General features: G+C 38.8%; 1 protein-coding gene across 6 annotated transcripts in view; it reads left to right on the plus strand.

The window, feature by feature from the left end:
• PTK2 (protein tyrosine kinase 2) overlaps window positions 1-25591 on the plus strand; it is a 233649-nt gene that overhangs the window by 151509 nt on the left and 56549 nt on the right. For 5 of the 6 annotated variants that reach the window (XR_010371361.1, XM_064442021.1, XM_064442023.1 and 2 more), the window contains 5 exons: window positions 5845-5875; window positions 8275-8327; window positions 18638-18655; window positions 22527-22583; window positions 25085-25182. Coding sequence is in view for 5 of the 6 variants with exons in the window: in XM_064442021.1 (XP_064298091.1) it covers window positions 5845-5875; window positions 8275-8327; window positions 18638-18655; window positions 22527-22583; window positions 25085-25182 (257 nt within the window). In the remaining variant the exon portion in view is untranslated. The remainder of the gene's footprint in view (window positions 1-5844; window positions 5876-8274; window positions 8328-18637; window positions 18656-22526; window positions 22584-25084; window positions 25183-25591) is intronic. The other variant, XM_064442019.1, reaches the window with a different exon arrangement.

Below are 25591 nucleotides of genomic sequence, written 5' to 3' on the forward strand. Positions count from 1 at the left end.
TTGCTGGAAACTTCCTAGCCTAGTACGGCCCTCTGACTATTACCTATTACTGCTCTTCCATGTGGGAGGTGATGCAGCTGCAACGTGTAGTCCAAGGGCCATCAAAAGAGACTTCAGGGCCTTTGGAGGGCTAGTAAGGGGCTCTGAAGCACAGGTAATTTTTTCCACTCTTTCCAGTTGCAGGCAGCGACAATGGAAGGAACAGATGCACCCAGCCTATTGACACATGGCTCTGTGGCTGGTGTCATCACCACAATTTTGGATCTTTTTGATAATGGGATGGCCTACGCAGCTCCAAGCCCACTGGCATCTGATGGGATTCACCTTTCTCAAAGGGGAAGGAGGGTCTTTGCTCATGAGCTTGCAGGGCACATTGACAGAGCTTTGGCCTAGACTTGAAAGGGGAGGGGCTTAATATGAGGCTTGCCCAAGACAAGCTGTGGGATGACACGCCAAGGTTAGAGGGACAGGGTGCTAGCAAGGGCCCTCAGTCTGTGTCTCTGAGATTTGCTCGGTTCACTGGAGTACAGTTGTACAGAGATGAGCCAGGGGCTACTGAGGTAATAGGAGCCAAGTAGGGAACACCAGTGAAATGCCTCAAAGGAATTAAGGGGTGTTGCTCTAAGGAGGTGATATGGGCGACAACCCAGCTGAAGTCCCTCTACAGAAATGCATGCAGCATGGGCAGGAAATGGGAGGAGCTGGAGGCCGTTATACAGCAGGAAAACTGATAGAGTTGCCATGGGAGCTTGTTGGGATGACTTGCACAACTGGAGTGCTGCAATGGATGACTATAAACTCTTCAGAAGGGATAGGCAAAGCAGGACAGGCAGTGGGGTAGCCCTGTATGTTAGGGAGCATATGGATTATCTAGAGCTTAATGATAGTGACGATAGGGTTGAGTGTTTATGCGTAAGAATGAGGGGGAAGGCCAACAAGGCAGATATCATGGTGGGAGTCTGTTACAGACCACCCAGCCAGGATGAAGAGACAGATGAAATATTCTACAAGCTGCTGGAAGAATCCTCACAATCACTAGCCCTTGTTCTCATGGGGGACTTCAATCTACTGGATGTCTGCTGGAAATAAAAAACAGCAGAGAGGAAACAGTCTAGGAAGTTCCAGAGTGTGTGGAAGAAGACTTCCTGACAGAGTTGGTGAGTGGGCCAACTAGGGACGGTGACCTGCTGGATCTGTTGTTTGTGAACAGAGAAGGACCTGTGGGTGATGTGACAGTTGGAGGCTGCCTTGGGCACAGAGATCACAAAATAATAGAAGTTTTGATTCTTGGAGAAGGACAGGGGTCAGCAGAACTGCTACTTTGGACATCCAGAGAGCAGACTTCGGCCTGTTTAGTGACCTGGTTGACAGAGCCTATGGGGAGGCAGTCCTAAGGGCAAAGTAGTGCAGGAAGGCTGGGCATTCTTCAAGGAGGAAATCTTAAAGGCGCAGGCCATCCCCATGTGCCAAAAGATGAGCCAGTGGGGAAGATGACTGGTCTGGCTGAACAGAGAGCTTTGGCTGGAGCTCAGGAAAAAAAAGAGAGTTGATGTCCTTTAGAAGAAGGGGCAGGAAACTCAGGAGTGCTAGAAGTACATTGTCAGGTTATGCAGAGGGAGAAAATTAGAAGGGCGAATGAGAACTTAATCTGATTACTGCTATAAAAGACAATTAAAAATGTTTCTATAAACACATTCACAACAAAAGGAGGCCTAAGGAGAATCTCAGTCCTTTATTGGATGTGGGGGAAACATAGTGACAAAGGCTGAGGTAAAGGCTGAGGCACTTAATGCCGCCTTTGCCACAGTCTTTAATAGTAAGACCATCTGTCCTCCAGGTACCCAGCCCCTTGAGCTTGAAGACAAGGAGCAGAATGGAGCTCTCATAATCCAAGAGGAAATGGTTAGCAACTGCCATGCCATCTACACAAATACAAGTCTATGGGGCCGGATGGGATCTACCCGAGAGTACTGGAAGAACTGGCAGACGTGCTCACCAAGCCACTTACTATCCTTTATCAGCAGTCCTGGCTAACTGGGGAGGTCCCATTTGTCTGGAGGTTAGCAAATGTGACATCTATCTTCAAGAAGAGTCGGAAGGAGGATCTGGGGAACTACAGGCCTGTCAGCCTGACCTCAGTACCAGGGAAGGTTATGGAGCAGATCATCTGAGTGCCATCATGTGGTGCATAGGGGATAACCAAGTGATCAGGCCCAGCCAGCCAGCATGGGTTTATGAAAGGCAGGTCCTGCTTGAGTAACCTGATTGCCTTCTGTGGCAAGGTGACTGCCTTAGTGGATGAGAGAAAGGCTGTGGATATTGTCTACCTAGACTTTAGTAAAGCATTCTCCTGGAGAAACTGGCTGCTCATGGCTCGGACAGGTGTACTGTTTGCTGGGTAAAAGACTGGCTGGTGGCTGAGCCCAAAGAGTTGTGGTGAATGGAATTAGATTCAGTTAGTGACCAATCACAAATGGTGTTCCCCAGGGCTCAGTGTTGTGGATGGTTCTGTTTAATACCTATATCAATGATCTGGATGAGGTGATCAAGTGCACCCTCAGTAAATTTACCGATGACACCAAATTGGGTGGGAGTGTTGATCTGCTCAAGCACAGGAAGGCTCTGCAGAGGCATCTGGACAGGCTGGATTGATGGTTGAGGTCAATTTTATGAGGTTTAACAAGGCCAAGTGCTGGGTCCTGCACCTGGGTCACAACAATCCCAGGCAATGCTGCAGGCTTGGGGAAGAGTGGCTGGAAAGCTGCCCAGTGGAGAAGGACCTGGGGGTGTTGGTTGACAGCTGGCTGAACATGAGCCAGGAGTGTGCCCAGGTGGCCAAGAAGGCCAACAGCATCCTGGCTTGTGTCAGCAATAGTGTGGCCAGCAGGAGCAGGGCAGTGATCGTGTCCCTGTGCTCGGCACTGGTGAGGCCACACATTGAGGTGCTAGAGTGTGTCCAGAGAAGGGCAACGAAGCTGGTGAAGGGTCTGGAGAGCAGGTCTTATGAGGAGAGGTTGAGGGAACTGGGGTTGTTTAGCCTGGAGAAGAGAGGCTGAGGGGAGACCTTGTCGCTCTCTACAACTCATTGAGAGGATCTTGTAGCAAGGTGTGTGTTGGTCTCTTCTCCCAAGTAACGAGTGACAGGACAAGAGGAAATGGCTTCAGGTTGCACCAGGGGAGGTTTAGATTGGCAAGTAGGAACTATTACTTCACTGAAAGGGTTGTCGAGCGCTGGACCACGCTGCTGAGGGAAGTGGTGGAGTCACCATCCTGGAGGTATTTAAAAGACAGTTTGGATGTGGTGCTCAGGGACATGGTTTAGTGGTGGACTGGCAGCGTTAGTTTTACAGTTGGACTTGATGATCTTAAAGGTCTTTTCCAACCTATACAATTCTCTGTGCGATTCTGTGTGTAATTAAACAGCAAGGAAAATAATTTTGAATAGCTGCTCATTAATTTTGCACCAGTTATCTCAATTTAAAAGTATCAAATGATGAAGTTAACTTCGCAGTTTAATAAAGTTCTTTTACCAGAGGTTTGTAGTTTGTATCATTTCCTAAGTGTTTAAGCACAGCAAGCTACAAGTATCTTTTACCAGTAACACACAATTAATCAGCAGCATCTAAACCATTACATCCATTGCCAAATGTAGGAGCGGTGTTGGAATAACTAACAGTAGTATCATAGCTTGTTATGATTTAGAACATGGGATGCTCTCACACATAATGATGACAGCTGGTGTAGATTACAGCTGTAAGTTAAAGTTCTTGAGTCTCATTCACAACCCTAGGGAGGTCTGCACAGTAGTGGGCAGGACTCTTCCACCTGTTTCTCTAAGCTTGATGTCTTTTGCCCAGTTCCATGCAGCATGAATTCTTTAGTGTCATTCCAGTTGCTTTTTTGGGTACCTTCCTCCCCCAGTCCTTTTATTGCAGGCTGTCACCTTCAAGCATCTGATCTGATACTTGCCGGTCTACACTACCCTTCAGGATCTTTGTCTTTTGTTTCCATTCCCAAAAGGTATCATTTACCCTAACATCACAAAACCTTTATTTCCCACCTCATGCTTCTTGTATAATCTTGCTGTCCTTACTCTGCCCTCCAGTTTCAGGTGTTTGCTGTAGTCCCTTTGCCGAGCTGCTCTAGGTCACCTCCCAAACCTCAGGTCTTTGTTTCTCTTTCCTTCTTTTCTTTTCAACACCCCCATCAGACCCTGAGGTGCATGCCTCTTACTCTTTCTGCACTTAAGGTGGACCCACTTGTTCTTCAGTACTTTTAAGTTCCATTGAGCCCATCTTTTTATTCCTGTGTCCAAAACCACTGGGAAAGATCTGACTTTGTTTCTCTGGGCTTGACTTGGAGCATGTGCAGCCAAGTCTAGTGCTGGAGTCTCCTCACTGAGGAGGAATTTAGCCTTGAGGCCATATAAGAGCTCTGCTGAGCATGGCTGCACTGCAGTGGGGTTCCTTCCCCGCAAAAAACCCTGATAGCTTGACTAAAATTAGGCACACTTTCATTGAGATGGTGAAAGGAAACACCCATCTCATAGCAAATTACAGTGCATCCAGGCTCAAAACTATAGAGGCCTAGGCAACTTCCAAAGGGGTCTTTTGTTTTTCTTAAATATAAAAGGTCCCGTAAAAGGCAGCCAGGCAGCCTGTAGCAGAAATATAGCATGGAAGCAATAGACCTGGGCAGTGAAAGTACAGCTAAATTGTAGGGAACGGAAAATGGATCTCTGAACTTAACAGGCCATGAGTTGTTTATGACTAAATATTGTTTCAAATAAACTTAAAATCGTACTTAGGTTGGTGAGCCAAGCTGTGGTGTTCTACCTTTAGACAGCAAAAAAATTGTGACAAATACTGTAGTTTGGCATGCTGAGTGTGGCATCTGGGTATTTGGGCATTTCTCTACTCAGTCCTGTAATACACAAAGGTGAAACTGTAGTTTTCTTTTGTAAGGTCTGGAAATTTAAGGTATTTTAACATAGGATAAGAACAAACTGGAATTTATTTGATTTTTGTGTGATCAGTATATATCGCCATTTTTTGAAAGTGTGGCTTTTCCATTTTCTTTCAGGCCACTTTATCAGTACTACAGCAATTTAGAGAGTGATACCCATTTTAATTGCCCAGTTTCTCTCCTTCCCTTCATACTTCAATCTACTGTAAATTGTTGCTGTTTTACTGAAGGATTAGTGACTACCACATCATCCTTCCCCACCTGGATACCAACTGTCTTATCAAATCCAATAGGGAAAAAAAAGCTTGATTATGTACATCCAGGCTTTTGTTACACAGTACCATTATGAAAGGAAGATTGGCAAGTATTTAAAAAATAGTTTACAAAAAGCCAACTTCTTCTCTGGCTACTAAGCATTAATATTGTATAATCTCAACTAAATGTGAAATCAATATGATACGTTATGTGCTTTAATGGTTTTTTTCAGTTACCTTGCTTGGAAGTCCAAGTTGGCTTCAATTGTTTTATTTATATGTTGGCACTTAGCACATCTTGGAGATAAAAGAAAAGCTTTTATTTCTAGAGAGATGAGATACTGTCAGGTGATTTATCGTCGTTACTTGTTCAGAATAAAAAGAACTTTTATATTCTGTATCCATTATTCTCGCAGACAAGAGTTTGCTAAAAGGTCTGTGTCACTGGTTAGGAGTTGTGTTGATACGTTGCTCTAAATATATGTAAAGAACAGTCTTTTGAATCAACATAAGTTTCCCTGAGAGGTTGTGATGATTATAGTTTCAGCCATGTATGTATTGCACATTGAGAGGTTATTTGGAAACTTGAGAAAAATTTAATCCTGTTTTCTTCTTGTTTACACAGAAGGTGAACGAGCTTTACCATCGATACCAAAGTAAGTTTTATGCTTTCTTTTCTGATGTATTTAAAAAATGTTCTGGAAAATACTTTTGCTTAAGTGGCGCTTAAGGACTTTTTATACATGCTTAATTTTTATTGTTGCTTTTGGATTCTAGGACAAATAGCAGGCAGTCATTTAGGACCATGGGGCATAACCGACTGACAGCAGCATTAAGCTACAAATATGTGAGAAATAAAATCTGAGGAAAAAAAATGTAATGCATTGATCATATTTGACAGTAACAAAAGAAGGATGTTTTGGAAAATACTTGATTGGGATTCAGGCTATTTATTTTGAGTCCATGAGTAAATTTAATTATAGGGGTGGTGCTAAAAAGTTTTTGAATTGTGGTTTCAATCTGTGAGTCAGTCTATGCTCTTCCTATTTGTCCCCTTTTCTGCTTACATGAAGTACAGAAAGTATTTTTTTCACTTATCATAAATCTGTCACAACACCTTTATCTAATAAAATTTCCATACCGGGGCCAGTCTGAGTTGGGATCTCTAGGTTCAATGTAATAGAGAATACCATTTAATTAGTAAATACTTCTAAATCTATTTTTTAAAATAGACTAACGTAGAATAATTCTTCTCCAATAGTAATTGTGTATTTGTAGAAAATGCTAATCTATGTCAGGCAAATAGAGTTGCATTTTTTTCTCTTGCTAGTTTTATGGTGATATTGTATCTGAGGTATGCTGAGACGTGTTGTCTTCATCTAATAATTCTAATATAAAATATGCTAAGACACCTCTCTGCATTCTTCTCCTTCCCAAGCTTTAAGGTAAATAAGGAAAGATTTCTCATTTAACCCTGTTTGAACCAAGAATACTTCTTACCTTGGTGGAGTTGGTAGTCTGTAACGCAGTGGTACGCAAGGCCGTTAACTCTTCCTGCTGATTCTCTGTCAGTGGCTAGGTAGGTCTCCATCCTATCTGGCAAGTTGTGGCTGTTTCCCCTTCCCATGTGCAGTTTCTTATTGTGGCCTCCTAAACTCTTAAACTTCAGTCCTTTAACCAAGCCACTTTTCTTTTTTCCCTTTGCAATCTGACTGCTTTCTCTGTAGCCACATCCAGCCCCAGTTTATAGCCATGTCTCATCAGATTATTTTCCTTGAACCTTATCGGGCAGCGTCACCAGTATCCAGTAGCAAGAGATAATTGTTGAAAGACCAAATAAATTTAGCAGTTTATAGTGTCTTAGCTCTTCCTTTTTCCTTTGGGACACGGAGTGTGCCTACTTCAACCCAGCCACCTTATTCTGTTTCTTCCTTGGTTCCTGGAAGGAGTCCAGAATTATTATTACTACTTTTTAACTGTGGAACAGAATTCGTTCCTGAATCTGTAAGAAACCAGCCGCTTAGATACTAGTGGTTGCTCTTCCTTCACAGGTCGTGCTGCAGTCCTCGCTAGCCAGGTGGCTTTCTCATGGTGCAGAAAGAGGAGTTAAAATGCAAGGAGGAAAAGGAAATGAAAGCTAAGGCTGGAAGCTGTAAAATTGGTTAACTTAGTGTGCACTCGTATGGAAGAGGAAAGTCAGTTTTTACTTAAATAGATACAACTGAGAAACACAGAATAACTTCCTAATTACATAAAGTTTATCCTTTTTTTTTTTATTTGGAGGGATTTCTGGGATAAAATAAAGTTTGAAGGTAAAGCTTCTCCCCATCTTTGGGACAGTGCACCAAAACTGAATTTGTACGCTTGAGTCTGTTTAAACAAGGGCACCACGTATGCTTTTAGTCTGGTGGCAGAGGAGTGGGCTTTTTTCTAATATATAAAACGACTAGCCAATACCATCTTGCATCTGGAAAGATTTGTGTTTGCCAGATGAAATTCCAGGTTTCTGAAAGCATGAAGTGCAGTACTCTCTAACCATTAAAATCGTGTTTATATAATAATGAAAAAAATTTGGAATAATTCATTTCAGTTGCTGATACTAATGAACGTTTATACCTAACTGCATTTAATTAATTTAAAATTGTTGTACAGGCTAAATCATCTTACAGACAAAAACCCAATTCATACTTTATTTCCAATAGATAATACAGGAAGTAGAAGCACCGTCAGATTACATACACTGACAATATTTAGACATGTGTGGATTGATCTTAAAAGTTTGTAAAGCTTAGGTTTTGTTTTTTCCTTGAAGTTTGCTTGGTCTTTGTGAATCAATATGGTCATTAAAACGGTAACGCATTCTTTCCGCTCTTACTCCCCCAGATGGGTTTGAAATGGTAGATTCCTTTCTGACTTTTCTCCCCCTCAAAATCTGTCACTGTGGGAAATGGATTGGCCCTGCTAATTACAGTAGGTGCCCTGTTAGGGTGAATTCCCAGTGTATGTGACCGTGAAGAATGTACAGCATTCAGCGATTCCAACCTCTGTTTTACAGGCTGGCCAACAATGAGAAGCAAGGAGTAAGGTCACACACGGTCTCTGTGTCAGGTAAGGCTCATTAAAAAAAAAAAAAGCAAGTTTATTTATAAAGCTAGCAGATGTTTAGGCAGATTTTTCACTTGTGCTTAGCTTGCTTCTTGCTACATGGCGATTGACTTTCCCAAGACCGTAGCTGTGCTGCCTTTGTAGTGCAGTTTCTAAAGAGAAACTTTCTGCAGCTATCCTGTGTAGCGTCACTTGTGAGAGCAGGCAGATCCGCGCAGTAACGCAGGGCCAGAATCCTTCAAAGCAAGGCTGCTTGTCAGTATTTTCACTTGGCTTTGTCATGAAGTAGAGTGTTGTGGGCTAGAATTCAAATTACCTGAGTATGTGTTAATTATGAAGGAGCAGCTTTGAAAAGTGAAAATAGGCAATTAAATATTAATCATCACTTTTCAGAAAGAAGAAACTTAATAGCTATTTTTGGTAGCTGCTGTTTAGATCAAAGTACTTAATTTTTGCTGTCGAAAATCACAAATTAATTGAAGCATGAGCATGTGAGGTAATACATGTTGTTTCTAAAGTTTATAGGCTTCTAAGATTTCTGTTAGTTACTGTGGGGGTTTTTTAAGCTTTTATACTTGAGAGAAATTTTTCTTTTATGAAATCTTAAAACATCCTTCTGAGGGATTGATTCAGTGTCTTCATAGAAAATACATTTCTAAATCCTTATACATAACATTTATTAAGGAGATTTTCAGTGCAAAAGCATATTAATATTATGATATATTCCTATGGATTTCTGGTATTTGGCCACAAACTTCAGGAACCAATATTGTGACCCATTGGAGTGGAGTGTGTACCCCTGACTTGCAAGGAAGCTACAGCCCCACTTCAACATGTACATGAGTGCTTGGGGGCACATATTCAAAAAATTGATATGTTTCCTACAAGAAGGAGGAAGGATACGTAGATATTTACTTGATTTCCTACTTCTCAGATTTCTTTCCCTACCCTTAGCCTTTTTTTAAAGATGTTTGAGATTCGCCCTTTGGTATAGGAAGCCCAAGTAAACAGACCTTGTGCAAGGTAATAGATGAGAGGAACTGGAATTAAAACGTGTTTCAAGCTGCAGAGGTGTAATAGAGCTTCATCAGTTACTGTTACCCCTCAGAGTCAAATAGCAGCTCTTCTTCCTTCCGTACCTATCGAGCAGGCATGGTAGATAAGGTAGATAAGCATGATGCATGGTCAGCGTGGCTGTCTTGATTCTTACCTGTGTGGCTTATTTTAGCTGTTAGAAAAAGCTGAAATTTGAAGTGATTATTGCTGTGCTTTTTAGTCACTCCACACACACACAGAAAAAGCTAATCTTCAGGACAAAATAGTCGTATTCCCCTGCCACCTCAGATTTTCACCCTTTCAGTTTTTGTAAGAATGCCGATATACTTTTACTAGTAAAAGCAGTAATAAATACTTACTTCATGATCCTTTATTGCTGTCACTTTGACTTTGCTAATTTAGGTGTCCTTTGTTTGATGCATTTTATCTGAAGTAGTTTGTGTCTCAGAGCACAAACTTGTCTCTTCTCTACTCTTTTGAAGTAGTAGTTTGATATTAATGGTGACTTCAGTTGTAATACCACATAACTCTAGAGGTTAGGGTGTCACATAAAGGTGGATGATGGGCGAATGAGAGGTTTGCAGGTAGCACCACAGAAGTGACAGAAGTAACAGTGCTGGAGGTGATCTGGCTGGTCCAAGTAGATGTCAAGGAAGCTGTAAGGTGCAAAGTTGGCTCCAGTTGGTATCAGTTGGATACCAGAAGCAAAACAATAAAATTAGACAAGCAGATGCCACTCCCTTTCTTTCCAATACTGAAATCAAAACCAATTAGGTATTTTTCTTGTATTGTAGTAAGGTTTTGTATCTTTCCACAATGAAATAGTTGTGCTTGATTCTTGATTTTTGTACTGTGTTACAAACCACTGGAAACACTGACATAATACTGGAATGATTCAAGCCATTGCATTTATTATTCATTATCAAGGCTTATTCTTTTTAATAGCGATACACAGAACACTGATGTACTTTTTGGTGGTGGTGGTTTGGGTTTTTTGCCCCAAAATTATTTGCAATACATTGAGTGTGGCATGGATGTCAGTATATTAACTTTAAACCACAGACAGATTGTTGAGATGGAGCTGCGTGATAAGTGTTTTTTTCTCGGGAGGTGCTTTCTTTAAGAATCTTGGAGTCCCCAATGGAATCAACTTGTTATAAATTAAGTAGGTACTTCATGTAGATGTGAGGGAGTGTCACTGCTGTTGTCACTTGTAACTGATCCATCGGTATGGAACAACGGAGGCAACAGATGTACATAATGTTCAGTTAACCCGAGAGTTACAGGTCAGCAGAGTCTGACAGCTGACAGCATCCAGTGCAAAGCCAGCTGTGGATGATGCTATCTTGGTTTGCAGAATAAGAGCTTTTCTCTGGTGACATTTAAATGACTTAGAGCTAAAGGCTTCAAATAAGACGAGCTTTTAGAACTTACTGACAGCTGTAACGTCCTTCATGCCTTTGGTGGTTTAAATCATAAATTAACTGTGCTGTTTGTTTTCAGTGACATTGCTATCCTTTGTTTAAAGCTCTTCCAATGCTAAAGCTGAACAGCAAAAATCTGAGACACGTACTCGGCAGGAAAATTAAGCAGACAGACATATTTATAGTATTAGTACCCTTAGTTCTAAAGAAAAGTTTCACAGTGAGTTCCCCACCACACTTTGGGGAAACCAGCAATAGCCAAAAACCAGTGCAGAACATGATCTGGTGGTCTAAAGTTCAGGTATTTGTCTTGAAATTTTGTAGGTTTAAAAATAAGCCTGTTAATGAAAGACACCTTGTCTTTCTTTTTGAAATATTTATTAACATACCTTGAAATATTTCTGGTCTAGTGAAATGAAAACTTGTTCTTTCCAAGTGTTTCAATATTCCAAAGCAGACAAAGGTAGAAGGTTTTGAATACCATTTTTTTTTTGCCCGTGCTCTAAATAAAGGCATTTTCAAATTAGTGAAGGGTGAAGTTGGTTTCAGGAATCCAAAGCAGCAGATTGCTGGACCTGGGAGCCAAGAAGTGTTCTCTTACAGCTGTGTGTCACTGAACCAGGTTTCACCACACACCTCTTACTGCGTGCTTCTGTTTCTGTTTCTTCTGGTATTACTTGTTTGCCTCGCTTCTTCAAATTATATGTTCCTTGCAGTGGGCACTGTCTTTCACTGTGTGCAAGTAAGATGGCTGCCAGATTTCCCCATTTTTTTAAAGTATAGCAATAATTTCATCTTCAAATTTTACATTTGTGTGTGTGTAGGATTATGAATAAATACAAATAAGAAGCCAAATTAAATTAGCTCAATTTCAGATTTCTTTGGTATACCTATGATGTTTTCATTTCAGTTACTGTGATTCACCAGAAGCAATGAGTGCTTTAGCTACTAGATAGGTGGTTCCAACTTTCATCTCCTTCTCCCTCTACTTCTGTCTTTACATTAGAAAAGAATTCTTTGTACTTGGCCAAGAGTGTACGCTCAGGAAGCGGTAAGGCTGTTTCAAGGCTGTGTGCAAATAGTATATCAAATTTGTAAGAAGCAGCATACCAGTTTACTATCATTTTATTTACTAGATTTCCTCCTGTTCTGCTTGGAGTCACCTTATTAAAATGCTCTACTCCAGCCTAAAGGAACTTATTTTGGCCAGGAGTTTGTTTTGATATAGCAAACGCTAGCCTTAGCAAGGGGATGCACGTATTTCCTGATACACATATTTCCAAAAATAATAATTTACCTAGTCAATTATATATTATAAAAAGTTCTTCATAAAATGAAATCAATGAAGTCTTAGTTGACTTGCTCCCTTTTTACATAAATTCTAACACAGACGACTTTGGTTTCTCCTGCCCCATCCTCGCTTATATAAATACATCTAGAAAGAATAAATATGCTTTTGCATCCTTTGGCTAATAGTTGTGCCTCCTTTGCACTAGAAAATTCTGTGGACGTAAATAATTTTAATTGTAGCTCAAACGTTACTATACATGCAGTGCTACAGAGTATGACATTTCAGGCCCACTTGTTTCAGCGAGTATTGAACAAGCAGAGTATTGAACGAATCTTGGCAGTGTTAGGAGGTTTATGGTTGGACTCGATCTTAAGGGTCTTTTCAACCTAAATGATTCTGTGATTCTCAGCAGTCACTCTTGGCATATGGATATTCAGGTACTGCTGAATAAAGTAACATGCTTGTGGGAAGCTGTAACTGGAAAGATAACAGTAAGGAAGAAGATGAACAGGAGCCAGCACCAGGCATGTGCATGAAGGAGCTTTTTAGGGCTCGCTGCAGGGTTGGTCTTGGTTCAAAGCGAGTGCTGGCTTTGCAGCTTTAGTATGTGCTTATTTGGTGAAGGAAATTGAAAGGTGTTTAAAAATACGATTGCTCTTTCAGATGGTAAGGCAGGCTGTTCAAGCCATCTAAGTAACAGACCCCAGGACACGTGCCTTTAATAGGGAAATAGGCATCTTAAAGAGAAATGTGTTTGTCATCTCGTTCCCTAGCTGGCGCGGCTGTTGTTACTAACACAAATAGCATTTTAAAAGTCAAGAGGGTGTAGCTGTAAGTGCATGGCAATATGATGGCGTAAGTTTCTAATAATGCTGGTGTGCCATTGCCTCTCTGTAGAGGAAAAAAAGAAAAATTGTTTGCTTATAGTGACTCTGTAAGAAATTCTGACTGCACCCCATGGTTTAGGTATATCGCAGTAACATGCCCTGCAAAGGAGAAATCGGGTCTCTTGGAGAGAGCTTTCTTTCTGAAGGACCTGAAGGATTTTAGCATCCTGAAAGAGGGGCTTCTCAGAAAGTTTCCAGGTTCTGCCTTAGAATCACAGGTTTATAGTATGATACAATTACACTTAAATCACATACTGTGGTTCATTCCTGATCATGGCAGTGAAGTGGCATGAGAGTTCTTCTCTAAGGTGCTACTCATGTTTGAAATAGTTTGATCCTGTTGGAGATAGTTGCCAATTCAGTCATACCATTTAGCTGGAATATCAATTCGAATGAAAAAATTCCTCTTTTGAAGGCGATAAGCATGATTTAAGTGAGATTTTAGCATGCAGAAAAAAAATTACATGGTATAGTTTACCTGCGAGAGACACTTCCAGTAGATTACCTAGAACAAACTGAAATATAGCAGGAGCCAAATGTTAAAACGCAGCAAACAGGAGGGAAAAAAATAATAAATATATTCACCTGATTTCAGTATTAGAACACTCAAAAAAGTTCTTAATGAAGGAGACGTCGGCATATGAAAGGACCTGATGTATGGGTGAACGATACAGGCTAATCCCAAGCAAAGCTGTGAGCAAGGATGGAAAGACAAATACAATTTTATTTAATCGCTTCTGCTTGCAAAGCACAGTGCATGCTCTGTTTCATGATTCTTGAGCTCAAAATGAAGGTCTGCCCTGTGCTCAACTGTGAAAGAGTTTCTTGTGTAGGACTTCTGTTTCCTAGTTCCACTTGAATTAGTCAGTAGGGGAAAAAGGTGTTCTTTGCATGAGGTTGTAAAGTTGGGGAGTTTTTAATGTACTTTTTATCAAGTCACTGCAAACAGAGTAAATTTTTAAGACAAAAAATTGTGTCTTGTGTGCTTATGACTGTGACTGCTAGCTCAGTTATGTCGTACTCTGTAGCTCGCTTCTGGAAAGAAAGACTAACAGTCTTCACATAAGTTACACAGTTATACATTCAAATTAGTAAGTAATTGGAAGAATATAAAGGCTCTGAAGAGCTGTAGCTCTGCCATATGGTCACAGGACTGGGAGACATTCAAGCCTAAGGCTTACTGCAGGTTAATATTACAAACTGTGAGGAAGTCATTAGTCTCCAAGTTCACAAAGGGAGTTACTTGCTTCTTAACTCACCCAGCTATTCGGCTGATTAATAAGGTAATATAGTCTAAAACACCCTTAATGCTAATAAATTACAATATTTCAGATTCCCATCACAGTTTAAGAGACTGGTGGTGTTATCTTTTTGTATTTTAGACTAACTGAAATGCTTCTTTTCATGCATAAGAAGACCAGAATGAACTGGTGACAGCCGAAACAGATTTCTTCCATGCCAGTGCCTAGGAAGTTACTGCACTGATTTCATCAGTCTGTGTTGTTGGTAAAAGAGTTCTTACCCTCCTACGCTCCTCCTTTGTGAGCCGTTCATTTGATTTGAGCAGACACTTTTGCTTTGCTAGTAATAACAAAGTGGTATGACTAAAATGTTTCATGCAGTATTAGGTTTGGGGTTTTGTTGTTTATGTATAAACATACTTGATGTGACAACTGCATAGTGCTCATTTTATTTCAAAAGCCTGAAAACAAATAGATGTGTTCCTTCTGCAGATCTTTTTTTCAGGGTTTTTGCTCAAACTGGTTCAGGAATGGATGACTAAAATAGGATGGGACATTATCAGTTTCAGCCTTCCAGTAGTGGTTATCTGCTCACACAGTCCTAACCAGGAGCTCCAGTAGTAACTGCCCTCTAGCCTGGTCACTTCCTTTCTAACATAGTCTGTTGCACAGCAAGTGATTTGTTCTTTTTTATTTTTTTTTTTTTAACACAATACTTAGTATCGAGAAAAGGAACTAAATAAAAAAAGAAGTCCAGTGCAGTTTTCAGCAGCATTTCTGAGCTTTATGGTCATTGAGGTAGATGCCAGTGATATCCTGGCTGGAAGCCAGTGTAGAATGGTAGAAATCCTTTTAAGTAGTATTGATTTCAAGCAGGTACTCTTTAAGCTCCTGAAAAAGTGTTGGAACTTCTTTTTTTAACTTAGAATCAACTCTTTACCTAAATAAACTTTCGTTCGTAGCTAGCCTTGAAGATGCAGTAAGTTTAAGACAAAGCAGTCTTCTGTGTAGTCTGGCAGAAAAGTTGAACAAACTTTAGACAGTAGATCATAAAGGCAAAGTGTGAAATGCAGAAGACAAGTCGCACCGAGTATCACGGGCTATCAGGACATGTACATGATGAATTAAAACCACCTTTGTCATTTCGATGTGCTCTTCATATGAAATAGCTTTGTCAGGTTTCAGTCAGCTTCTGCTACCGATGTATCAATGTAAGCGTGAACAGCTTTTCTGCATTTCAAGCTTAAATTAGCTTTGTAGCCTGAGCAGACAGGTCAGGAGTTGAAACATCTCTTGCCTTTTAGATAGGTTGTGTTGCTTCCAGTGACTCTGTATCTGTTCTTCTGTTTCAGTACAGAGTATTGGATACCTTTATTCTCATTTCAGTACCTTTCAGTAGTCTCTTAAAATAGCTGTAGTATTTTTTTCTTTTCTTTCATACTATGAAGGTTTTTATGAATGTTACCTCACATTTTGTGGTAGAATGATAGCACTGAAATTTGTGCTACATGATGGTAGGAAGAGAAGTCCCTAGGACTGCAGTAACACGGTATACATGGAAATACTGATCCACTACCTTTGCACCTCTTTTAGCTTTTAGCTTTGAATCTGATAAATGTTCTGTCATTTTCAGTGACTTGTACATTTTCACAATCAATGAATGATTTCTGTTTGTTTAATCACCCCGGCAGTATTTTTTTTGTTGTTTAGGATTCTATGATAAATCTCATCCACTTGTTTTAACTTTGGATTAAAATTGCCATCTTAGCAAAGAATGAGTTGTACATAGTAGTGCGTTACCCATTGGATTTGCATGCATGAAATTCAACATGCAGCCTCCAGACCAGACAGTGATTGAACACACTTTGTACACCTTTTAAAAAAAATCCTGCATGTTATCCCTCAAAATCTGGCCACTAAAAATTGCGGGCCTGTGTATAAGGTGGTGCTTTTGTGTAAGTATGGCTGTTTTGCTGGTTCTTAAGTTTCCAGAATCTATGAAAAATGTGAAGTTTTTTTTCTGTTAAAAGGCAATTCTCCTTTGCTACCCTTCCTCCACTCCTCCCACCGCTGTCTAGTATGCTGTGCCAGTGTGCTGCTTCTGCAGTACCGGGCTCCTCTTTTACCACCTCTGCCTCCAGCCTGTATTACTCATGGTGGCTGGACCTTGCTCTTGAGTTTTGACAGGGAAGGACTACCAGCAACAAGATGCAGGTTTTTAGTTGATTGGCTTTTAAAACCACCTCTCACATTTCCTGAGATAAGAGAGAGGGAAAAGAGGAAAGCAGAGAGGAGCAAACAGATAACAAGAGAAACAAAAGGAGCAGCTATCCACAGGTTCTTAGGGTCCTCTTGTGTCCTTCTTTCTCACCTTGTGAAATCAGTTGTGGCTTCTTTGTATTTTCTCCTACTCTAAATCTCCCCTCCCGATAAGCGCTTCGCTAATGAAATGCAGCAGGGCAACTAGGAAAGGGGGCAGTGAGGACAGTACCATGGGGCGTTCGCCCAGAGCCCCTTGGTGAGCTAGAATATCAACTGGTAAGGCAGGTCTGTACTGGGGCTCAAACTCCAGTGGCAGATTTCAGATCATAAAATACCTCAGTACTGTATTTCAGTGGGACAGAGAAACTGTGTTTTTCCTTGTTCTATGTAACCCTGCTTGTGAAATACTTGTTTTGTGTTAAGTTCTTTTAAGGGTCCAGAAAGTCAATACGCCCATGTTTAAGTCTGATGAGTGCCACTTAAACCAGAATTTAGCCATAGAACAGTTTAGTAGAACTTAGATGGGGAGCTTGCAAAAGCGGGTTACCTTTCTGGGGTAGCAAATGTTCTTTGCGTTGTGAATGGATGGTATATACAGTTGGCAAAAGCTGTCTTTTTAATAGATTATAGTCTCACTTCTCAAAATGGAAAAAATAATAACTTTGCTGTAGAAAGGAATTTGAAGGAAAATACTAAATATGCTTTAGAGTTTCAACAACATTCGTATAACCATTCGCATATACAGAATTGTAATGTAAACCTTTATGTTCATTCATTGTAGATGTTTTCTCCAGTCTCTTTTATTTTATTTCCAAATAATTTGTTTCTGTTTTTCTCTTCCCTTTTCTTGCCTCTTTGTAAAGGAGTCAATCACTGTCAGCATAAAGTAAAGAAAGCTAGACGCTTTCTCCCTTTCGTCTTCTGTTCCCATGAGCCGCCGCCTAAGGGTACTGCACTGCTCTTTGTATAGGCTGCCTTATTAACCCAAAAGCTGAATATACTAATGCAGTTACTGGTTTTTTTTACTACTTTAGCCTCAGGTAAACAGAGTTCCAAGAATAATTTCGTGAAATTTCTGCTACCCCTTTCCTCCAATTGAATTGGATTTTCATTTCACAAACTTGCTTGTCCCCATCTTTATGGGGGATTTAGTTTTAAACATCATGTTCTACAATGACAAACATGTTAATAATTTCATTTGCGTAGCTGTGCAGCCCCTGTATACCCATGGGGGTTTTGGTTACTATATTTTTACTTCATTCTTGGACCCCTGATACAGCATGCTTATGAATGAAATAGAATAGCAACAATAAGCATCAGCTAAGATCACTTCAAATTAAATATTGAATACAGTGATGCTTTTGGCTGCATACTGGTTCAGCATTTGGTCTCGACCAGTTTGGCTTTGTTAGGGGTAAGAAGAATTGGAGTAATAGGTGCATTATTTTTACAACATTAATGCTCATTTTTCTTTTACTTACAAATAATGTCTAAAGTGCATCAGCTTGGGCTGTGGGTATTGGTGTGGAATAGGGTTGCTACTGTAAATGCGGAGTATGGTGCTCATTTGAACAGCTTCCCAGTAGAGTTGCTCCATTTGCCGCTGGTTTAGATTTCAGCTTTGTATAACTGCAGTATGCGCTGTGTGATTAATCCTCAGCTGGTTCTGTTCTTTACTCATGTTGTAGTGGTAGCGCAGGAGCGCATTTCCTTTGAAAGGGTGAACACCAGCTCTAGTTATCCAAAGTCATCAGTGTGTGTGAAAAGTCAAATTGAACTGACTCATCTGGCTGTAGGAGATATATTTTGTAGCGAAGTATTGACTTAAACCAGAAATTGGCATTTCTTAACAATGCATCAAAATAGTTCCGCTCCCAAATTTAATTTTTGTGTAAATTTGTGTTTGAAAGTCATTAACTCTGTTTCATCGTACAAGCTTCTTAGAACATATATTAGTCCCTTGGGTTTTAGGTGAGAAGTCTTAAATTCTGCTGCTTTTCTGGTTTCTCTTGAGTCAGGTATATAATATAACTGCAGTCTGAATACTTTTGGATTACTCATGAATTTAATAGTATATTTTCCCCTCCCCCTTCTCTGTCCCTTCTCTCTCCCCCTGTTTTTCTCTTTCCTTGCATGCCACCTGGATCTGCAGATGAAATTAGTGGGGACGGTAATATGTTTTCTAGTCTGTGTGTTACTAACGTGCAATATGCAACTCTTATATCCATATACCACTTAATGCACATTTCAGTAATAAATTTTATATGGATTTTAGTATTAAAAAGCAGTCTGCTTTGGACATTAGCCAGTAAATATTGTACTTCACAGGCTGTGCAACTAACACTTTCTGCTAAACTGCAATTGAAAAGGGAAACACTATTTCAAACACACAGGGATGTGGTATTGCATGCATTTGCAATGGGAATTCTGGCATGATGCAAAGAAGGTTTATAGGCTTGCAAGAGTGTCCATTCAGTTTGATTGAAATGGTTGTATCACAGCATTTTTTTGGTCGGGGTGAGATCAATGGATGTTACGTAAGAAGTGAATCTACTAAGTGATGCTTTGAAGGCATGGTAGCATCAAAGTGCTCTGTAGTCCACTACTGCTCCTTGCGTACAAACAAGCTGTACAAGATAAAGTAGACTGGATAAATGGATAAATTAATCAGGTTTCAGCTACTCAAACTGCTAATTTTAAAGACAGATTTTAATGTTTTTCTATAAAACTTTGAAATTAGTACAAAATATTTAACTTCTCCAGACTTCTTAGAAGTCTTTTTTTCTAGAAAATATTCACTTGCTATCCTCTGAAAACAAGTTGGGTTTTGTTTTTGGTGTTTTAAAGAGATTTTTTAGCTATTTTTCTAAACGATTCCATCTGATGTTGGAAAAAAATCAAAACTGCTACTGATAGTGTATGTATCTTTGTTCTTGTAAGTAGGAGGTACTAAAAGCACATAAAAGTATGCAAAGTAAGACGATAAGAAGAAAAAAAGATAACGTCTTGTGGCCTTCCTCTCAGTAAAATGTGAAGGGGGTGTATAACTTTTCATCTCCTTTCTCTCCTTCAGATCTAATCAAAGATAATACTACCCCAATTTTATTTTCTTAAACATTAAAAACTCAAAGGACATTTTTTTCTGTCATAAATTCAGAAGTTGTATTTTAGATATTAACCCTACATAGCTTTTTATCAGTGCTTATCTTTTATAAATTACAGGCTCTGATAAATGGGAAAAAATCATGAAAAGGGAAATTTCAAACAAGTGTTTAAGATCGTGGATTAGCTATTACGGATTTAATATCCTAAGATGTTTTTTTTTGTACTGTTTAATAAATGCATTCAGATTTAGTAAAGCTAAAATTGGCTCATTCACCTGTACCACCAACACTGTATCTTTGTCCAGAAGCAACCTATTTGTGTTTCCATCTAGAAGAATCTGGGGTTGACCAACAGGTGAAAAGGTTCAGTGCTGGTTTTAAAATGTGCAAGAGCGTAGCAGTAATGAGCCCTGTTTTTAAATCTTAGTATTTCTAGACTTATCAAGGGCCTTGAAGATAGAACATCTCCTGGAATCACTGCTTTGTTGTCAGTGTTTAGCTCTTGAGACTCCTAGGGCACATCCTTCTTGCGAAGCAGCCTGGAGAGCCTTGCCGAGCTGAGTTTTGCTTTAGACTCCACGTGGGTTCTGGAATATCTCTTAGCAGACGTAGTCATAGTCTCAGCAGACTTGGTAATAGTCTCATACTACACGACTCTAATCGTGGGGCAGAGACTCCATGTGAGAGAGGTCAGTCATCTTTGTTGAAGAACACTTTGAGCACATCACTGGTAATGCCTTGATTGAATTTTCCTCTAATTCCCAGAAACAACGCAGACATGTATAGGAATTATTTTCATATTCTTATAATAAATTCCTCTCCAGAGTGTTAAACGTGTAACAAAAAATATTTGTTTAGTTAATTGCATACATTTAATTTATTTGGATTAGCTACTGAAGACCTTTTTAGTTTCAGGACAGTTTGAGGCAAGATATCAAAAATATGTAAAGTGCTCTGCGGTGTTCTGATAATGCTTTTATTATGAATTAACTTCATTAATTTAAAACAGATGAACAAGCCAAGTCATTTATCACATTTTGTAAGCACTGTTCCATAATCTAATATGACAAATGTTTTTGTTTTTTTAACGACCAGTGTGGCACCAGTTCTAGTTTCCAAACTTCTTAAATTCTTTGCAAATATGTTTATAATATCTTTTGTTCAGTACATTTTTTTTTTACATAGATTAAGAACTTTCTGGTATCCTCAAATATTAGCTTGTAACAGTAGTTGGTATCTGTCACGCGTAACAAAAGGTAAAAACATCTTACCACAGTCTTTACAAGGAAGCAAAGTGATTTATCCCGGTCACATTGGTGTGACACTAATGATTTCTATCAAAAATACGCTTATTTTTCAGATCAAACTGGGCTTGTTTTCTACAAAAAAATTTAGTTTCTAATGCAGGGAGGAATAAACTACCAAGTAAGAGATTAGTGCCTCTGGATTATTCTGCCTTTTTAGAATTGTGCACTGTCTTTATAATTACTTGAATTTTCATTAGGTGACTCTGGTTTGCTCTGCCCTAAATAGAAATTGCCTAGCAAAAATTTAAATGGCGTAGAATTTCCTGGTTTTGTTTTTACAAGACATGGTGTATTCCTACAGGAGTTTGAAAGAAAAATAGCTTTAATTTTATTTAAGTAGTACAAAGTTAGGATCATAAAACTACATTTACTCACTGAAGTGTGTTGAACTTCAAAGGTTACAGGCAACCTGTAGTTTCCTAATGGTTGAACGTTCAGTTTGTATTAAAATTAAGCCTTTTGTTTGTGTATAATATTTGTAAGCCTTGCTCTGGTTTCAGAGCTGGCTTAAGTTGGTTGAACTGAGGGCTGCTGCCAAAAGGGATCACCCCATCCTTCTTTCCAGTTTCACTGTGGCTTTGTCTCATTCATTGTTCAGAAATCATACCTCTAGAGGTGATGCCAGGGAGTCGTAGGGATGTACATATGCTCCAGGGCAGATGGGGAAAAGGGGGAGTAAATAATGCCTTGCAAAGGTGGTCCAGTATGCGATCACCTGAAACTAACCATGAAAACTGGATTTGAAATTATTCAATTTTGAGAACCTCTCTATGCTTTTGAAGTTGGTGAGTAGAATTTAACAGCCTTGCAGTGAAAAATTATCTCACTGTTGTGGACTGGTTTTGTAACCCCCCAGAGGAATTTATCTGACCTTTAGGAAATGACCTACACACACTGGAAGTTCTTTAGAGCAAGAGAAGGACCTTCTGATGTTACTTGACACCACTTAAAGCATTTTGAGAACAGATGATGTAAAAGTCCTAAGTTTTAAACAGAGGAAGAAATACATTGTTTTTCAGAAAAATTTGAGAACTGGTTGTTTTCCAGCACTGTCCGTGAGAGGAAAATTGAGACTAATGCAAGAAAAATGGGCGTAAGGCGAGAGTGTGGCTGAAAAGATCTTTATACTCTAGATGACTATGGAAAATAACTTACTTTGCCACACTGACAGTAGGTAGATGCTGCCCTGGAACATCTTTACTGTCTGTTCTGCCTGTTTGACATAAAAAACTAGCAAACTAATATTCACACTTTATTGAAGGTAAAGCAATTTAATCCATTAATAATGTTTTCTCTTTACTGCAGTGGAATTTGCCATTAAAAAGATTTTCTTTTTAAGCCAACAGTTTAGATGGGTTTCAATTACAGAGCTTGAACTTTTTTGAATACAAATGAATCTTCCTTTTATTCCTTGTTGAATGCATCTATGTGACGTAGTATAATTGGCACTGAGGTCATTATCATACCATAAATTATGCATGAGCAAGTTTTATTCATGCTATTGTAAATGCGTCCCAGCAATGTTGAAGTTGGGGGTTGTGACATATCAGTCCTGATAAATTGGAGATATTGTTCTGGAGAATTGTTTTCATCTGCTTTTCCCGAAACTCTTCAATTCCTCCCTTTACAGAGACAGATGACTACGCAGAGATTATAGATGAAGAAGATACTTATACAATGCCGTCAAGTAAGTATGGTAGTTAACTTAGGAAGTTTTCTATCCGAAGGCTTCTCTGGTTTAGCAGGGACTGAATCTTTTGTTTCAGCTCTAAGTAATATGTATGCAAAGAAAATGTTCTTTATGATGTTGTGAAAACTCATAGATTCAGTGTTTTTCAGGTTCAGGTTTTGAAGCAAATAAAACCAAATTCTGTTTTGCTGCTGTCAGTGACTTCACAGTGAAATTTCTTTTACGTCTCAAAATGTAGATTTTATTTTTTTGATTGTGATGCTGAACACAACACTTAAAGAAAGAATGGATAAGATTTCTGTGCTAAGAGCAAACAATTTGGAAAGTTTCTGTGTATTGCTGTCTAACTGTCTCACCCTTGCTCTGTGACAGCCTCTCGAATTCCTTGATAGTCATCTGTACCACATGCAATTTTGTTAAAGATGAAAGACTTCAGGAACAAAAACAAAAATTCAAAGTTCTTCCGAGTCTTCATCTTTGAAGTCAAAAAAATTATGCATTAGCCACCACAAGGATTTTGTCTTATGGTATATTTGAATTATAACCTTAAACAGTTGAGGGTAACAAATTTAACATGAAAGTCTAATATTCTGATTTTAAAAGTTGCGTTTGTGAAATTACAGTCATGTTTTGGCAACCAAGGATTTCTCAAGATGTAGACAATCCGTTGATACACAGACCTGCAAAAACGTCGGGTTTTGTTAGTGTAAGAGGGGACGATGGTCCTAAACTGGTGCCGTGTTCTGCTGAAGAACCATGAATGGATGTAAGGGTTTCCAGAGTTTACCATGTGGCAGGAATGTTTCGTGGTCACTTCAGTGTTTACTACATCATTTCCACTACTGTGGAAAATATTTGAAAAACAAGAATATATGTTTTGAAAAACATATATATTTGAACATAAATATTTGAAAAGCAAGAATATATGTTTTCCAGAAATAAACAATGTGTTTTGAATGTCTTGCAGTAAGTCACTACATGATTCTACTAAAATAATTGCAGGATCAAAAAGTACTGTGATAAATTATATCCTTTGTATTTTTTAACATACTAACATTGTGTAGTTTTGGTTTTGGGTTTTTTTTTTCCTAATCTTTTCATTTAAATTCTCATGGAAGTAATTACTTGTGGGCCCAGCCCTGGATGATGCTGAACACTTAAGTATGCCTTCAATTCAAAGCCCAAGAGATGGGCTGTTGAAGTGAAATTCATTAAGTGCTTTGCTAGATTGAAGTGGACTCAAGTGTTCAGCTCTCAAAGGACTGAGTAAAGATCACAAGAACAGACCTGTGACTTCTGCTAATGTAAACTTAAAATTGCATCAGTATATTTCTTCATTTTTAAAAACAATGTTAAAAAATGTTTGTCCGTGTCTTAAGAAGCTATATTTAAGTAAGCATTTGATTTTTCTCTTAATTGCACTGCAGAAAGCTATGGAATAGATGAAGGTAACAGGAGACCCTTTACCCATCCCTGTATGCTTGCAATTTGGAATGATGTGGAATTTTTAAGTTTACTATTCACTTTCATTTAATATACATTATTTATTTATAGTTAAACCAGTTAGCTTTGGGATTTTAAAGAGGAAAATGCAGTACTTAAAGTAATTAAAAAGGCGTTTACCACCTTGTTATCCAGCTCTAGATGGCATTATTTCTGTAGTGTTAATGAAGTCAAAACCATTGGTCACGAAGTCCTAAGCTGGTTGATCACATTTTTTTTCTCTGAATAATACAAGTAGAGGTGAAAACATATACTGTACATGCTTTTCTGCTATTCCTGAAATATTTTTCCATGTCCACTAGAAAGTAAATTGCAAATGAAGTAATTCAATTGCAATTGATAAATGTTTTGCTGAAGTATTGATCCATTTTAATCAGTATATTCTCAGTCTGTTAAACAACCGACTTAACAAAATTGCATACGTCCACAAAACATCAATTTTACTTCAATTACACACTGTTAGAGGTGTAGTGCACTCAAAATTTTACTCTTTTATTTTATCTTTATTTGCCATGCTCTTCTTTCTGTATTTTTTCTTGCAGTTACCTCTTTAAAAGTTCTCCAGGCACATTTGATGGTTCCAAAATCTAAAATACCGCATAGTGGAGTTCTCTTAAACATACAAAAGGATGCGTGCTGAGGCTGTACTCAATATCATTGGTATTGCCCAAGGCTATTTGTGTTCTTTGTCTTTTACTACCTATAATTAAGGAGGATTCAATTATGTCTATTGCATTGAAATAAATAATGCATAGCAGTTAATTTAGCAAATTAGATTTCACAATTCCTTTTTCATTGCTTTGATTCAAACATTTGTTTAAGAGGTTTCCACTGTGTATATACAGCATTTGTATAGGTTGGTGTGAAACAAATGTTAATCTTAGCTATTCATATGTGAGACATTTGAGTGACTTACTTTGACTTTCGTATCTTGTGGAATATTTCTTTGCCCTTCATCCGAAATTTGGTGTTTTAAGTGCATTATATTCTTATAGCCAGAGATTATGAAATTCAAAGGGAGAGAATTGAACTGGGGCGCTGCATTGGTGAAGGACAGTTTGGAGATGTACACCAAGGAGTTTACATGAGTCCGGTAAGCCTCACTTCTGGAATGAAAATGAACAAACAATAAAGCTTCTAGTTAAATGAAAAAAAAATAATTTATTTCTTAGATGCCTTGGTCTAAGTCTTCCAGAACAAATAAAAATTGACTTTGTCATTTATTTTTCAGAATAATCAACATGTAAAGAATATTCCCCATATTTCAGATGAATAGAAAACTAGCTCAAGAGTAGTTTGTCTGCTCCTGTTTCCCCATTTTTTTAATACATCGGGAAGGGCATCAAAAGAGCCAAGTAAACTATTCAGGACTGAACCAAAGCCACTGGCTGAGTCGGAATTAGAAGTCATTGCTTTTAACACCAACCATACAATTTCCTCTTTTTTGAGTGTGTCCAAGCATGGTGAGCACACATCCCTTTGTCCATACTCCCCTACTGAGC

The sequence above is a fragment of the Phalacrocorax carbo genome, chromosome 2, assembly GCF_963921805.1.
Source record: "Phalacrocorax carbo chromosome 2, bPhaCar2.1, whole genome shotgun sequence".
Lineage (NCBI taxonomy): Eukaryota > Metazoa > Chordata > Aves > Suliformes > Phalacrocoracidae > Phalacrocorax > Phalacrocorax carbo.